At 39.1% G+C, this 17,236-nt stretch overlaps 1 protein-coding gene across 3 annotated transcripts in view; it reads right to left on the reverse strand.

The window, feature by feature from the left end:
- The window catches only part of stxbp5a (syntaxin binding protein 5a (tomosyn)), a 107,431-nt gene that overhangs the window by 20,395 nt on the left and 69,800 nt on the right, over window positions 1–17,236 (reverse strand). For all 3 annotated transcript variants that reach the window (XM_085132187.1, XM_085132189.1, XM_085132188.1), the window contains 6 exons: window positions 9,436–9,559; window positions 6,889–6,967; window positions 6,098–6,252; window positions 3,911–3,983; window positions 3,497–3,644; window positions 1,090–1,157 (listed from right to left, as the gene is read on the reverse strand). In XM_085132187.1, coding sequence (XP_084988313.1) covers window positions 1,090–1,157; window positions 3,497–3,644; window positions 3,911–3,983; window positions 6,098–6,252; window positions 6,889–6,967; window positions 9,436–9,559 — 647 coding nt within the window. The remainder of the gene's footprint in view (window positions 1–1,089; window positions 1,158–3,496; window positions 3,645–3,910; window positions 3,984–6,097; window positions 6,253–6,888; window positions 6,968–9,435; window positions 9,560–17,236) is intronic.

A 17,236-nucleotide genomic window follows, 5' to 3' on the forward strand; every position in this document is an offset into this window, starting at 1 on the left:
CATTTTTATCACTCTGACCTTCAGACCCATCTTTTGACCTTCAAGGAGAGGCGAAACGTAGCATAGCTTCATACAGTAGTTTCTATTTGTTAATAATACACACTTGTAAGAAAAATAGTTTCAAAGTTTTAAGGCTTTTTTGTCAATTTTTGACAAATAAATCACTAAGTTAACCTTAAAGACCTCGGTGGATATGGAGCAAATCTTAACAGATTGTTCACATGACCCCACTCTACACCCCTACAAAGTTATTCAAAACTTCTCAAGCTGTCATATTTAGAGACAGAACGATACACATGCATGTAAACACTAGCAAAAACATAACCTCGTTGGCAGAGGTAATTAGAGACAACTCAAGCCTTTTGCGCGGCGCTGTCATTTGTGATTTTTTTTTTATAACTATAACAATAAGAAATAAATATATAGCCAGAAGTATTCGGGCATCTGAACAGCTCCAAAGCAATATCAACATAATTCAGATAACAAGACGTCCTAATGATATAACGAGGAGATATATTCTAGACATACACGGGTTCCCAACTCACTAACAAACATTAGAAGAAGAAAACATTCAATAATCCATTAATATCCAAGCGCTTCTAGACAAAAATAAAGGCGTAACATCAATATGTGTTATAAAAGAATGCTTTCGTATTGATAACTGACAGATTTTCTATTTGGTGTCACAAAAAAATGCATGTCATTTGGCTGTTTTTCTTCTTTGTTTTGTTGGCAATTCAGCTAAGTGGAGAGGGAGAGAAATACTGTGCAGGCTGTGGCAGGAAAAAAAACCTGGGCAGAATAATAATGTGGCACATGGGGGAGAAGAGACAAGGAGGAAGGAGAGGAGCAAGAGCCTCCTACTGCCTAACCCATACCTCAATGTCACTCCTTTCCTGCGTGTGTTCTGTTAAAAACACCCACCCCAAGTCCCCCTTGTTGACAGCTTTGAGAGGGATAATAAGCATCAAATGGGAGCAAAGTGCACATGATGGGAATATATAAAAACTTGGTGACCTGACAGTGCAGGAGAGGGGAAAGCAATTGTGCAGGATAATAAAGATAACACTAATGAAATTAGTGTCTTACCCAGTGATGATGATCTCTGGGTAGCTCTGTATGCCTTGACCCCAGTTTCCACCACTAATGGGCCATTCCTGCATAGACAGCAGACAACACACGCGTTACCTTAGTAAATGAGATCGTACAGGAATCACTATCTCAGTAAACAAGGTGTCAATGAACACACTGATTGTGCAAATAGATGACATGATAAACCAGCGCAAGTGTGAGTGCACGCAGGAAAACAAGCGCGAGTCCTTGGTGTACGTCTCTCAGCGTGTCTTGCGATTATGGTGTGCGTCTCCATGTGTGTTAGCAGGGGTTTGGCTATGAACACGTTGACACATACAAAGGTCAACGGGATGACTCACGGTGATCTTTATGTGAGAGTACCCTCCCGCAGCTCAGTAGGGCTTGTGCTTAACAGGAAAAAAAAAAAGGAAGAAGCTAGGCTGCCAGTTTGGGTCAGTGCATGCTGACATTTCAGACAGAAAGCCAGAACAAGGCAACAGAGAAAAGAACATAAGCATACATAATGGCTGAAAAAGCAGGGGGTCTGTCTTAAATGATACAGAGATGTGAGAAGAGAATGAGAGGAGAGAGGAGGTGTACTGAGGACAGGAGTATCATTAAGTAATACGGCACTATTATATAGTCCATTTGGCTTCTTGGAAACATTAAAAAATATGTTTCCAAGGACTAAGACAAATTCACCTATTATGCAGAGCGAGGTATTAATGTACCCTTCATCCTGTGACCTTCTTGTTCTTTATGTATGTAGGCGCATTGTGGGAATTTCTGTTTCTTCGTTCATCACATCAAAAATCTGTGATGGCAACTGAATTATTTCATGAGTTACTGCAATTAATTTGATATCAAAATATTTCAAAACGTGCCTCATTCAATAATGTGGAGCAGCAGTTAGTTGTTTGTAGTCTCAGACTTCTAATTACAGTTCAGTAACTTCCTAATAATTTGTGTTTTCTGTGACGTTTCCCCAAAATACTCATTTGACACCAGTAACAGCTGTGATAGCAGCTCTCTGAGACACAGTCATGCTTCGATTTCATTTCTAACAACAGCATGCTATGCTGACAAAGCGGCAATATAAATATAGGGATGTTTAGCATGTGGTGTCTACCCGAGGCCTGTACTCAGAAGCTGGATTTCAAACGTAACCTGCTCTGGACCTTGCTGCGAAAATATTGAGGTGTCTAGTTGATCACTGAAAGCTTTTTGTGTTTCCCAAATGACCACTGATAATATAGATTTTTAGACGCAACTTTATTCCTTGTTTTTCTGCTACGAGCAATTTAAAACCCGTTATTGTTATATAGTTTTAATACAGCAACATAAAAAAAGGGCATGTGAGTCTTGTGCTTTCCGAGCTTATATGCAACTAAGCGTAGTTACTGGTTTGATATTGTTTTTTATATATATTTTTCTTTTATTGCTCTCAAACCTTTTTTACTGCCTGGTTTGCCGCTGAGGGACCTGCTAAAATTGTCTTACACACTATAGGTATGCCTTTATTTATTCATTATTGTGCAATGAGAGCAACATGTCTATGAATTTACAGTGTTTTTTCCCCCTATCATTGCTTTCTTGCTTTAAAAACATTTTAAGTAGCACCTTTTTCATCTTACTTACCGCTCACACACATGCAGCACTTTTTATTACAACACTTACTTTACAGCAGTTTCCTTCTCACGCAGACTCACATACCACCTTGACTAAAGCAGCTGTATTTCATTTCATTTTAAGTATATGCTTCTTTCTTTTTATTTGTTTTATTACATCGAAAATATCGCAAAAAGCAACAAGTAATGCCACGATCTAAATAACCTCAAGAACAGATCAAAAAACAGAGTCACTGACGTCAATCAGTCTGGAAAAGGTTACAAAGATATTTCTAAAGCTTTGGGACTCCTGTAAAAAAACAAGCTAGGAGTGGCCAACTCATCCAGGAGGTCACAAAAAAACCCAGAACAACATCTAAAGAACTGCAGGCCTCAGGTAAGGTCAGAGTTCATGATTCAGCAATAAGAAAAAGACTTGTGGTATAAAAATGGTATCCATGAGAGAGACCCAAGGAGAAAATCTGTGCTGACCAAAAAGAACACAAAAGCTTGTCTCACATCTTGATAATCTCCAAGATTTTAGGGGGAAATATGTGTAACATAAGTGTAATATAAGTGTAACAAAACACAAACATATATGGTGGATGCACTACTTTTAGTCTTCTCAGAATAAATGAATATTTTCAACCATGCAAAACTGCAAATCTGAAAAAAAAAAGAGGCTTTGCCCTTTGAGTCTATGTCTTAATCCAAAGTCTCTTCTTCACCCACGATATGTTATACAAGTGATTTTCTATTAAGATGTCAGAGGAAGAAGGACACATAATGGCATCTAATGATAAAACGTGCACTACCTTTTTGCTGTAGCCCTGTCGTTTCTGCCGTGAGCCAACAGAGTAAAGTGCAGGTATGAGGTCCACAGAGCAGTCGGCAAAGTACTCGCAGCAGGTCACAGGAGACTCATGGATAGTCAGAGGATAGGGGTTCTCAAATATTGGATAACTGTTAAAGACAGCCCGCACATACTCAAGTGATAAGTCAGTCTAAATAAAAATAATATGATGTTTGCCGGTGTCAGTCGCACTGGTCAAACACAGTGTTGCATACCTGCAATCTGCAATTCAACAAATGTCAGACATTGACTAAAAATGTTTAGTAAAGAAAGTTATAATAAACAACAGTGACAAGCTGTACTACTGGGCCAAGTAGCAGTTTACCCCATGGTTAAGAAACAAAAGTCAAGATAATGAACCATTTTTTGAACCTACCCATTTTGTGCAAGGTCGATCACCACTAAATCCTTTTCTAGAAGGACGACCACAGCGTAGGGTTCCTGAAAATCTGCAAACCGCACAAAGATTCAGAACATCACACTTTTATCAGTCTTGTAATTCCATGAGAAAAGAGCTCCCCTAAAATATTCAAACCACATGGGAAGAATTTCCCACTCTTTATACAGCAAATTATATCTATGCCCTCAAGATGTGAGGGCAGGAATGCTCAACGCTAGAATTTTATTATACTATGTAATTTATAACTGTAGGGGATATTGCTCAAGTTGAATATTTGTATCAGTCTGATTTGAGAGTAAAATGTCATATTCCATTTTAAGATTAGTGCTTCATAATAGATTTTAACTGTGGTAATGAATAAATTCATTTTATTTTACTTGCCACTGCATAATCTGCAGAGGCTCGGTATATATTGTAACCTGCAGTGCAAAAATTACTTCAGTTTCATACATTTGCAATAATCAACGTGCCAAGTGGAGCGTTTCCCAAATCTGGTTGTTATTAACAGCCCATTGACAAAAGCAGACTGGAGTTATAAAGCCCCACTTAATTTATGGGAGAGGGCAAACATGCAAAACCCACTCTGGAGCTTGCTGCCCTAAAGGTTTGTCCAGATCCAGCTGTCACACAACACAAGGGTTGTTTCCGATCATATCGTCCATGATAATGTAAAGTAAAAATTCTAACGTGCCATAAAATGTCATATGGTGATATAAAATGTTTATGTTTCCTAGTGCGTCCCACCATGAGACAAGCCCAGGCATGTCTGAGAACAAGAACTGTGGCTTAACCCTCGATGACAAGCATCAATAAAACACAGTTTCTCTTATATCGTCAGAAATATCATCATTGCAGATTTTCTTGACATATTGTTAAATTACTTTAAGTCCAAAGACATGTAGTTAGTGGGGATAGGTTATTTGGAAACTCTAAATTGCCCATAGGTTTGAATGTGAGTGTGAATGGTTGTCTGCGCCTATGTGTTAGCCCTGCGACAGACTGCCGACGTGTCCAGGGTGTACCCTGCCTCTCGCCCTAAGACAGCTGAGATAGGCTCCAGCCCCCCCACCATGGCAACCCTGAAAAGGATAAGCGGCAGAGAATGGATTCATGGACGGCATTTTAAAGCTATATCACACACCTTACTTTGTGTTATGTTTGGACAGTAACAACATGTCCCAATTCCTTTAGGATCTTTGATTTGAAAATAAAAATCACAGCTTGTAGCTCCAACTACTACATCTTAAGCTAGTAAGATTCCTTGGCATTGATATTTTGTAATCTTTCTCCCGGAGAGTTACAGTGATGGATATGGACCTTCCTATCAACGCATCTGTTGACCACTTACTCCCTATAAATGGGGACATGGCAAACCAAAACAACATCATTTCCCCTCACTGAAGTATAAAGCATTTAGGCATTTTCTTTCATTTGTCTCCTATATGTCTGTACACCTTAAAAAATTCTTCGATTTCCAACACTACCGTTTGTCAGTGTTTGGATTTCTATCATTTCGTTGTCTGTCTTAAGAAATCCTAGTTTGTCTGTTTAGTTTATCATTCATCCAAAATATTCAACTTTGTATCAACAAATATAGTTTATACATGATATTTAGGGATACCGTCTCATCCGCTATGTGGACAAACATTCATTGTGGAATCCAAAGACCCAGTAATGTCCATTACCAGATGATTTCAGTGAGCAGTGACATCAGATTGTCAGTGACATAATGAAGTCGCCATTCTAACATAATTCGCTAATCCGTCCTGTAGCTGTATACGTGCCAGATAAAACAGCAGCAGAGATTACATCCTGGATCACATACATACAGGCCATACTGGTAAGCTCCAGCTGTTGGCTCCTCAATACCATAAATAAAATAATAATTAAATTTAGATTGAAGGGCATTGTGCACAGCGGGATGAAATGAAAATGTAATAGCCTATGTGTCAGTTAATAAAACTGAAAAGTAGCATCCTTTCCCTTGGGAAATTTCTGATTTATTACAGAAACACACTCGCACACACAGACAGGCTGTCCAACATAATTAAAAACCAGAAAGTTGTGTGCATATTTCCGCAGGTGTTAGTGCAAAAGAAGAGTAAATTAACAATGTCCATAATTCTCAGACGTTCTCATTCAGACCAAAATACGCACACTTACCATTAGGATATGGTGTCTCACATAGCGTGAGGAAGTCTACTATAGGATAGTCCATCTCCAGCACAGCAGTACTCTTCCCATGCATCACTGTTAGACAAGGCCTCCGGCCCACCGTGTCGTAGGACAGACCACCAGAAAAGATTATGAATGGGTCTCTGGAATGAGTTGCATTCGTGCAATTATTTACTTAAATGGGTTTTTAAAATATTAGGCATTTTATATGGTGGGGCTTTATTTAATAATGTGCGTTCACACTCTTAATATTTTATTTAGCCAGCAGGAAATCATTGTGGCATTATGAGCCTTGGTACAACTTAAAGCATGAGTCAATCTGACTACAAATGAAAAAATCAGTACAGTGAGCTTAATTTTTCAGGAACTGTTGCATGTATATTAATGTATGTATACCATGGTATACTGTAAGTAACATGTCATCATGCATACAAAATAACATCAGGGTTGGAGTTAAAACAAAAGACTTTGATTTAAAGAGGACTGGGCTGTCTTGTCTTTAGTATCCACAACTCTGAGTTTATGCTTTATATAACAAAATAGCTGATTAAGAAAAGCTGATACTACAAAATATACAGTTTTAAATGATTGGCTTAAGTTACAAGCATGAGGAGTATCCGTATGTAAGTAAAATGCAACTTGAGCTGCTTTGTGGGGGCTTTTGTCAAGGCTCTGCATGCATTAAACACATGCATGTCTATAAATATGCTCAAGTGAATGTGCATGGGCACAAGTGTATAACAGTATATGTGTACGCGTGTGAGACTGAGGGACCATACCCAATTCTAGTTGTTTTGTACTCCACTTTAAGAATGGGCTTACAAGACTCTGGCTTCTTCCCGTCCTTGGGCTGTTTTCCTAAAATAGAACAAACAGAAGTTACTTTGGTTTGCAGTTCACTCCTTCTTCACCCAGTCTCTTCTGTCATCTTGAGTTTTTTTTCCCCCAGAAGCAGCGTTGTAAAATGCAGAAACCTATTCATCAGAGAGAAGAAAGACAAATTCAAGGACGGGGACATGCAAAGAAAGATGTAAAGATCCGGGATGATTTACAGAATCCATCTTTTCAAACCTCAAGGGGTGTCAGTGTGGAATAAAATTACACATCCATCACATGCATGCCTATGTGTGCGCATTTCTGTATCACAAAGTACAGTGAGTAGTTGAATTTATATGAAAAGTCTTACTGAAGAGCGAAAGTGACCCCAAATGCAGGTTATGCAAGGCAGGTCTGTATAATGAAGAACACTTTTTAATAACTACCATTTAATAATGGATATCTAAAAAGACAATTAAAAGAGGACTTATAAGCCTTACTTAAACATGTCAAAGGAATTTGCATAATTGCCCATTAAATACCAAACTAATTATGCACGCAGCAGTGGGAGAAACAACTAATTAAAAAGCCCATGCGGTGAAATCTTTTCTGCAACCCCCGACACATAAAATCAGCTTGAAAAACCGATTCAAAGTTGTTGTAATTTTTTTAAAACTTTGATTTAATTTCTTTTCTTGTTCCCTTTTCTGACTCTCTTGCTTTCTCTGCCCAGTTGCCGTTGCCTATTTTTCTTCCAGGTGCTTCATCTGTGTGAACTAAGTGGGGTGAGTCAGTGTGTTGGGGGACAGAAGAGTATGGATTAAATGCATCTTCAAAAGAGCAGACTTGCTTTCCGCACGAAGTAAACAGAGGACGCACATGCACACACAAAGTAAGGAAAACAGAGGCAGGAAATAATTGAACCGACAATAATCCTCTGCCTGAAATGAGGAAACAATGATTGAGCCATGTGTAGGCAGACACTTGAGAGATGGCTACAGCGAGAGTGGCTACAGAGGGAACAACATAATCAACACTACAAGACCGTGAAGTCATCAGACCATAGGCAATCAGTGTTTTTATGTAACAATTAAAAAATAAAGTTACAATCACACTCTATATGGATGTTTGTTCCAAAGCTATATTCAGACAGGTGGCGCCCAACTTTTTTGTTTAGATCCTCTAAAGCAAAGTCTACTTGCAACCCATTAATTCTCCAGCCTAATAAACATCTCACACCCTTTAGATTTATCTCAACACTCTCCATGGAGGTCTTGATCCCTTCACCGGAAGTTTCTTCACTGTCCTCAGTCAACTAGATTTTGAGACAATATAAATTAACTCCCTATGCACTGCATGTCAAATTTCAATAATGGTGATTGTTATACAGAAACGATGTGCGCTAAAGATTATAGAAATGTTGAATCTTGAGAGGAAAAATCAGTGAGAGTTCAACTATAGTTGATTAATGACTTATGAAGTGTAAGGGCTATTAACTTCTTATTAGTGATCGTGATTGACAACAACTGGCAGTTTCTCTTTGGATGTATAAAAATAATTGTTTTGATCTCAGAACAATGAGAAAGTCCTAAATGGTGGTCGTTATGAGCTATTTCTAAGTAACTTAAGACACCAAGATCACTTCAAACAGTTGTCTAGTTTACATCAATTTGATGTGTCATTTGCCACGGTCTGGAAGTAGACCCAAACTGTCATCTTCAAATCAGAGAAAACTTACTAGGACAACACAGGAACCACCAAGGCTCAAGCCTGCCATGAACTACAAACAGGTGGAACTTCAATATAACTGCCCATAGTGAAATGAATTTTACATCACCATGGACTGAGAGGGTGCCAACCAAAAAAGAAGCCCCTACTCCACTGACACCTTTAAGCTTGACTGAAGGTTTCGGCTGCCCACAGAGGTAACCCAAATGCCTTGTGAGGTAAAGTTTTATGGTCATATGTGACAAAGATTGAGCTATTTGGTCATAATGACAAAGGTGTGTTTAGAAGAGTAAAGGTAAAGCTTATAAAGCTAACATTGTACCAACTGTACCAACTGACAAGGTGGTAGCATTGAGCTCTGCAGCTGTTTCGCTACCAGTGGTACTGGTATATTGCACAAAGTGGATGAAATAATGAAGAAAAACTCCAAATTCCCCAGGAAACCAACCAATTTAAATGAATTGTATCAATGAGAGGTGAATTATCCAGCAAGAATTATGCCAAAAGCTTTTTAATACCTACCAAAGGCATAGAAACTAGCTAAGGGACATTTAACCTATCAGTGAGTGTATGGTGTATGTAAATATTTAAGGTAGCACGTATACCTTTGACCCTGTCTGGATTAAAGGAAAGACAAAATAAAGTCAAACTTCTTCACCCAGTTCTAGTCATTAAAAATGTAGGAACCCTGGAAAAAGAACAGTTCAAGGAAATCATTACAAGCCAAAAAAATTACTGTGACACTGTATGTATAAAGTGTGTGTGTGTTTTTACTTCCTTACCGTGTGGTGTGATTGTCTGTATGGGCTTGCCCTGGCCTCTGATGTTCCATATGGTCAGAGTTCCATCTGAGTGACTGCAGATGAACTGCTTGCCCTCGTGATGCCAGGCAACTGAGTGGATAGCCTAAGAAATGACAGGCAGGAAGGCAGGGGTTGGGGGCAGTGGTTTAGTTGAATGAAACCTTATGTGCCAGCATGCAACTTGCACACTACAAGTTTGTTGCATTACCACGGCCATATGGTACATGATTTTCATACGTGGCTTAAATGGCCGTGGCTTTGCACACTTGCACAGATGGTTGAAGTGAGATAAAAGAGCTCCCTGGCTTTAGAAAATTTCCTGTGGCACAAATGCATATATTAAAAGCTTTCATAGGAACCATTTGTTGAATGTGAAATAAAGCAAAAAGAAACCCCAACTAGATGGTTCCATTAGCAATATTATTAACTTAGGAGTCATATTTCATAAAGATACAGCATTACTCTGACAAATGTGTCCATAATATTCAATATAATTGGAAAACCGCTAATACTTCAATCAAGACCATATGGTTTAGCATGAATTGCTGTGAAATTAAGAAAAAAAGTATTTCGCATTGATTCTAGTCCATCATCATTGAGAGCTAGAGAAACAATACAAGCTTCAGATATAAACGTTTTTAAAAGGTTAAAAACTACTTGCATATTTAGAAAAGGAAATACAGTTAATCACAAGCTTAATATCAACTACAACAGTTACAGAAAAGGCTGCAAAAGGGGAAGTTTAAGAGGTGACCTTTAGTTAGGGCTTCAAAACCGAGAAGAGGGCACAAGTGAAGAAAATAAGGACCAAATGGAGATACAGATCTCTGATTCACAGACAAGCTAACAGATAAAGAGAATAATGGGGAAAGACAGACAAGATTTAGAGAGCTGGTGCCCTCTCTGTCCTCTCATCTGAACAGTCCTGCTGCTGTTGTAAGCCTGGCTTGGGATGATTTATGTACTAGCAACAAAACACAAACACATCAAAACCAAAGTATATCTGCAAAGGCCAAGCTTGCCCTTTTGTTGTCGTATTCAATGCTGATAATTAAAACCAGCAAACATTTTGACATTTGACATCAAACCATATGTTGGCTGCACGATGTGTGAAGCCGACAACAGCCACCCACGTCAACCCTTTAATATTTAGGGCCTTTTGTCTGAAAATCCCCTCGTTTAAGTGCAAACTTGTCACTGGTCCCACTCGCTTTGTGTCCTCGGCGCTGCTGCTTGTCTCACATCGCTCATCTGGAATGAATGACTGCCTCTCTGTCAGAGCTGATGCGAGTGCACGGTCAGGTTAAGTCAATCTCTTCCAATTGCAGCTGCCATTTATTTAGGTGTATATCAATTTTGCCTTGAGTGTGTAATTAATCATAAGCAGTGCTATATGTCAGGCTCACCAAATCTGCTGAGTTTTAAGAAAAAAGCTGCATGAAAGGGAATAGCATCAGTCAGCGCTCTTATGGCACGCTCTGAGCGGTGTACCTGTTTTGTGTGCTCCAAAGTGAACAGTATCATACTTTTGCTGCACAGTCTCTCCTGGCACGTTTCATGAAATCATAAAGACTGAATCACCTTTATGATCACACTGCTTGGTTTTAACAAATTAAAGACCAATCAGAGACTGAGATCAGTCTGCTATAGAGCGTAAAATACTCCCCCCCCCCCCTCCCCCCCCCCCCTCCATGTGCTCTTGGTTCTGAGGTTTTCTCATGGAGATTTCGTCTTCCTGAGGATTGTTAGAAATAAATAGACATGATGACTAACGGCTTCTGTGTCTCTTTAAACTGGGGCGGCGGTGTGGAGAACATGGTGGGGATGGTTGGATGCAGCAGCCCAGAAGGAGAGACAGTTTGACAGCACCAGAAGTGATTCAGTGGCAGGTGGTGTGGATGTAGTTATTGCAGGTGTCTCGAATACAATGTAAACACATCTCTAATTTTGTCAAATGTTTAGCATCCCACACTGTGGAAATGAAATCAATGTTCCAAGTTTTACTTTCAGTTATAAGTGCAGACTATTCTCCTGGGGATCTAAATTCTGCTGTCAGCACTAAAAGTATACTTTTATTTATATTTTTATTTATGGATAGATGATATCTAATAATGGATACTGGTCTAAACTGTCTATGATTTTCCCTCGATGCAGTCCAGTCCACTTTTGAATTTTCCTCCCTGGAAAATTCGCCCATTCTGTGTTACCCTGACACTAACAGACTTCTAGAAATCTATCAGTGCATTGTTCATCACGCCAGTCCCAAGAGGCAACAGTGCCCTGTGCTTAATTGGAAATGAGCAGGATAATTGAAACACATGGCACTCATCAAATCAAACAATACCAATTAAAAAGGCTAATTTCATGATTTATCACATTAGGTCAGTTTTTCACAGATTGGTCTTTGGGGGCTGAGAGGATCCTGTCTACATTCATCACAGTTACACAAGACCTCGTCACACAGACACACAAATACACACTCGCGACAAAGACGCTAACAAGCATAGAAAACAGAGGAAAACAAACACAGAAGTTTTGTGTCACGGTATGACCCGAAACAGCCCTGAAATAGAATTGGCTAACCCTAAATGACACTTTACCTTACAGCAAGACTTTACACAGAGTACTCAACATACTGCTGTACCTGTTTGTGTGCACGTAAAAACACGTACACACACAAAGCAGTCACATACACACAGCAAAAGTAATGCGAGTCAAGCAACACAACCAGCTTAATCTGAACAAACAAGGCATTTGGGGGCAAAACGTCAGCAGTGATTTGCAATGAGCAATCCATTTTTGTTCGGTTATTTTAAATCCACATTTTCTGCTTTTGTGTTGCAAGATGCTCGTTACATAAGTCTTGAAAGAAACAAGCCCCAGTGAGCCTCTTATTTACACATTTAGATTTTTCTCTGTATTGTGAAGATGATTCACCATCACTGTTTCTGACTGAATAAACAACTTTGGAAGTACAATTTACTGTCAATCTCTACATAACCAGCATAATCAGACACTCCAAGTATGATGGCAAGGTGGCAGTGTGTAAATACCCATCTGAACAAAAAGCTTTTTTTCTGTTCAGAGGATCAACAGGTCGAATTTCTTATTCTGCAAAACTCAAACTGGATCTTCTTGAGATCTTTTATAAGTTTTTAAAGAATTCTAAAAGGAGTAAACAGTCAGTGTCCAACATGAAAGCGTGGATCCATCCTGCTTTGTATCAAAGGGTCAGGCTGCTGGTTGGGGTGTAATTGCTTAACTGCCACAGCCTGCCTGAATTTTGTTGCTGGCATGTCCTTTTCTTTATGACAACAGTGCACAAACAGTTAAGGCAGTTCTGAAGGCGAAAGGGGGACCAACCCAATATTTCCAAGGTGTACCTAAGGTGAGTGGTGGCCAGTTGAAAATCGGTGTCAGATAACATGCTAATGGTAAAAATAAACTCCAAGTGGAGTCTCACAGAGCTGTTGGCATGGCTGTGCGGTTTACTTGTAAACAGGGTGTTGTGGTTTTTTGTTTTAAATGAGTAAAAATTACCAAATCAGTGAGATATGTTACATGTTCTTACGTGCTTTTCTGATAGTCTGAGCAGTTGATGACTATTCTACAGAGAGTAAGACTCATCCAAATGGTTGGGATACCACCCTGAAACCTCACAGCTGGGATGATTATGTGACTGTGTAATAAACAGCGGCTCGTAAACATCTCTAAAACAACTTCAGGGTGGGAATAAGCATTAGAAAACCAAATTCACCAGCAAACCAAATGCATGGGAAGTCTTGTTACGACATTACACTTATGCATTAGCATCCACTTTATCCTGATGGATGGACTCCCTAAGAGACTGACCATCGTGTAAAGAGTGATACTCTCACCACTAATGGGTATTATGCAAGCCTTGCCAAATCACCCATGAGCTCTGTACAGTTAAGTTGTCTGTCTGAAATCTCAACAGGTCTTAGGGGGAAAGAAAACACTTCCTAATGAAGCCACACTTGTGTCAGATAGTTTGCAGATCATTTTGTAGCATTTGTTTTTAATCTTAAGGGATAAGCAGATGGGAGGGATTCACTGCGAGAGGACACATTAAATTAAGATAGCGGAGCTGCCCATCACAGAGAATGCCACAGGAAATGTGTGGAAGTCTTATCTGCCTGGTGGATTTTTTTTCTTGTCGAGAATCTCACCCATCCGGTTAGAACAGTGCCGGTCTGATTCAACAGTATTAAAAATACTGGCAGGCTGTTTACAAAATGAATGCTGGAATAAAATATGTTAATAATGCAAATTTGTCCACAACCGGAGCAGGTTATTGTTATGTTTTATTTAAATTCAAATAATTAATGCTTCGTGGTTGAGGGGAATATGTTTTCCAATTTTATTGTTGTTGTTGCCCTTTATTAGTAGCTGCGAGAATTATGACCTGCTCCTGCACAAATCCCTGCAAACATTTTGTCCCCAAAGTTTTTCTGGTGTGTTTGTGGACTTTTCTTCAGATCGTGGCGTAGGTGCTAAGTTTGGGCGCGCTTTGTGTTTGCGCATCCTGGTTATCGTAGTCGCAGTCAAAGTAACCAATTTCTTATTTGTCCATTTGTGAAAAGAAATAGAAAGGAAAAGAGGAATGGGGAGAACAAAAGGAAGGGAAAATAGGGAAAATAGAGTGCCTTATCTGTGCAGCTTTGGCTGGACATCTGTGACAAAAGCCTGAACAGGTCGTGCCTTTGCAGCTATAGAGACTGACTGCCAGATGCACTCCGAAGTTGAAATCAATAAAAATAAACTGCAAGCTGCAAAAGTAATGTTTTTTTCCCAGGGATACTAAAGATGTTTACTTGAATTCTACGCTAAATTCTTGTGAATAATGGCAGGTGCTGTGCTCATTACTATATAACACTGTATGGCATCTATACACCAAAATACTACTAATTTTCTTTACTGTAAATGCACATGTATGCGTGCAGAAAGGAATGTTCATCTTTCTTAAAAACTCCTTTCCTTCATTCCTTTCTGCACACAGTGTAAGAAGGCTGTTGAATAAATTAGTGCAACTAAACAATGGGCTTATTGAAGGGAAAAAAAGGATTACAAATTACATCCATGCATTCAGTGTGCGCCACCAGGACACAAACACAGAGGGCGGAGGGAAGAACTAACTCAGATTTGGCTGCAATATTAACCATTCATCAGGTGTTGAGTCAGATGGAGAAGAGCGAGGCAGGGTCACAGTGACAGATGCTCTCTGGCTAGCACTCACTGGAAACCCATACTGCTGATCCACAGCTAATAATAGACAATCCACTGAAAGACACAGAGCTGAAGTCGTGCTCTCTCAGCTATTTAGGAGCTTGTAAAAACAAGTTTATTGCCTTTGTTTGCCTGAACTCTGCTGGAAAGTGTCAAAGTTTTTTCTTTGCGATACAGGATAAGTTTGCTAATTTGCTAACTGTTCTTCAGTTTGTCAGCATCTGTAATTTTCAAATGCTGCCTTCATATATTTTTTTCCATTTCCTCTACTTGCACAAATTATACAAAAACGTTAGCAAGAATTGTTAAAAAATGTGGCAGGAAAACAGGAAGTGGCATTGCTCATTATCTCTATCTTTTGAAATCAAAGACCACAGACTGCCTTTCAGCTGTTTAAACATTCGCAAATTTCCATCAAGAGTAAAATACGCTTTAAGATGTCTGTGCATTTTCTAAAGTCTGAATCCATCACCGCGCGGTCTGCTGGCTTACTCTGCTGTTGAAAAGGAGAAGACGAAAAGCTTCCTTGTTCATTTCAGTCGACAACTTTGATACTTGGCAGGAAGCTTCTAGGCAAATAGGGTTTGAATGAAAGCACGCTGGAGAAAAAAAGCACGCGCGGCAGGAAGACTATAGCTTGGAGAGGATGTGAGAGCTGGAAAAGAGTTACTTCACAGTATTGTTTGAAGAAGCTATGTGGAGTTTGCATAGAGTCATGATGCCAGTAAATCACAGCCAGCAAATATAACATCGCCTGCAAATCCATGCATTATCAGTGGCTTACAATTAATGTTAATAGTTTAGTTTATATTGAGGTTAACAAATGGATGCTAATTCTATTTATGCTTATTATTAAGGTTACAATGGGTGGCAGGAATGCTCTGGACTTTAAAATATAGACAGAAAATATAAAGAAATTAACTGCAGTGAAGTCCACTTTAAAGATACCTGACCCCGGAAAACATTTAGATTTAGTAGCCAGAGGAGTAACTTCACCACATATCAAATGAGATGAAAGAACAGTTGCATGTTGCGGGCCCTTTTTTTAAGTCAGCCCCGCCCACCCTCTAGCTCAATACCCTGTCCCTCAGTTCCCACCCAATCTAACCTCCCCTGGGGAGGTGTATCTGCGAGGGTTTGGAGAGAGGAGATGAGCTCCTCTGGGAGATTCAATACTAGGATCTGTAATGCCCAGGAGCAGTGGGAGGATATTAGCTTATCTGAGAAAAGGATGTAGGGAGAGCAAAGGCAGAGAGGCAGACAGAGTAAGAAGGAGAGCTTCATACATACTGAACATACAAAATCTCCACCTCTTTTTTTTTGTATTTGTATCTTACAGCAGTGCCAACAAGGTGAGCATCTACGTGAGTGATACGATAATCTCATTATTTTAAACAGACTAGCCCTTTGTAAGGCCGCAGACACAGCTGCATGGCCGTGTACATGCTGAGTCAGCATGTGTGTCTATGTGTGTTCTTACAGCCATTCAGCTGACTTAAGCCTCAGTAACAAAATTATGAATGAGAGGTCCTATTCATAGAGATGTTTCGCTCCTACTAGGAAGTCTAAATCATGGACTGTAGGAGTTCAGACTATAATCAGATTGAAGAGGAACAGCTACGTTGATGTAAAAAGGCAGATATTTCTTTTACCGACTAATAGCATTAAATTAGTCAAATTTAACTCATACATTAGTAGAATTTATGTTATTTTTTAATTGCAAATCAATAAATTAGTAGAGTTTAGAAAGCAGAGTAAGCGATACAGTGCATGGCTAATATCAGCGTTATTAGCCATGTACTGCTTATAAGATGAAAGCAGTGAACATGAGTCTAAATCTTAGTTTAAAACAAGATTTCATCACAATGCTGTTTAACTTGCAAGACCCAATCTCAGTCAGATAAATGCTAGGTCCAGAGAGAGTCGAAGCAGCTCTGACACCATCTCTATTTAATTGTCATGTTTTCTGTTATTTACAGAAATACACTGTTACCTTATAAAGCCAAATAATCCATTATTTTAAAAAAAAATGTATCTGTTTTTATACAAAAAAACCACTGTGCTGCTTTACAATTGGACATGAGCACATGGCACTCTACTGTGTGAATCATAACCGTGGTAAAATATGTATTTAACAAAGTCTTCTTCTTTGTAAATGACACAACACATCTTCTGCAGTGCTACCCAGAGATGCTTTTAAAGCTTTTAGAAACTACTAAAGTTTTACATACTTAAAATTCCTAAATATCGGCCCGTGCCAGCACTTCATTTGTAATTTTACACCCTCTCATACTGTTTGGGTGAAATTTGGCCCGTTTTGATATTTGACAGCAGCAAAAAATACCCTAAATTGACCCAGAATACAAATGAAAAGTGAAAATATGTTAACATTTTGTACTATTTCCTTGTACATTTAGGCTGTTCTGGGTCAAACTGAACCTGTATCTATTTTAAATGGATTTTAGAGCCACCAGTGTGAGTAATACCAAGGGAAATGGTGGTTTTAGGAAATCTTGAAATTGTATTTTCTTAC

This window comes from Neolamprologus multifasciatus, chromosome 15, assembly GCF_963576455.1.
Source record: "Neolamprologus multifasciatus chromosome 15, fNeoMul1.2, whole genome shotgun sequence".
NCBI classification, from domain to species: domain Eukaryota; kingdom Metazoa; phylum Chordata; class Actinopteri; order Cichliformes; family Cichlidae; genus Neolamprologus; species Neolamprologus multifasciatus.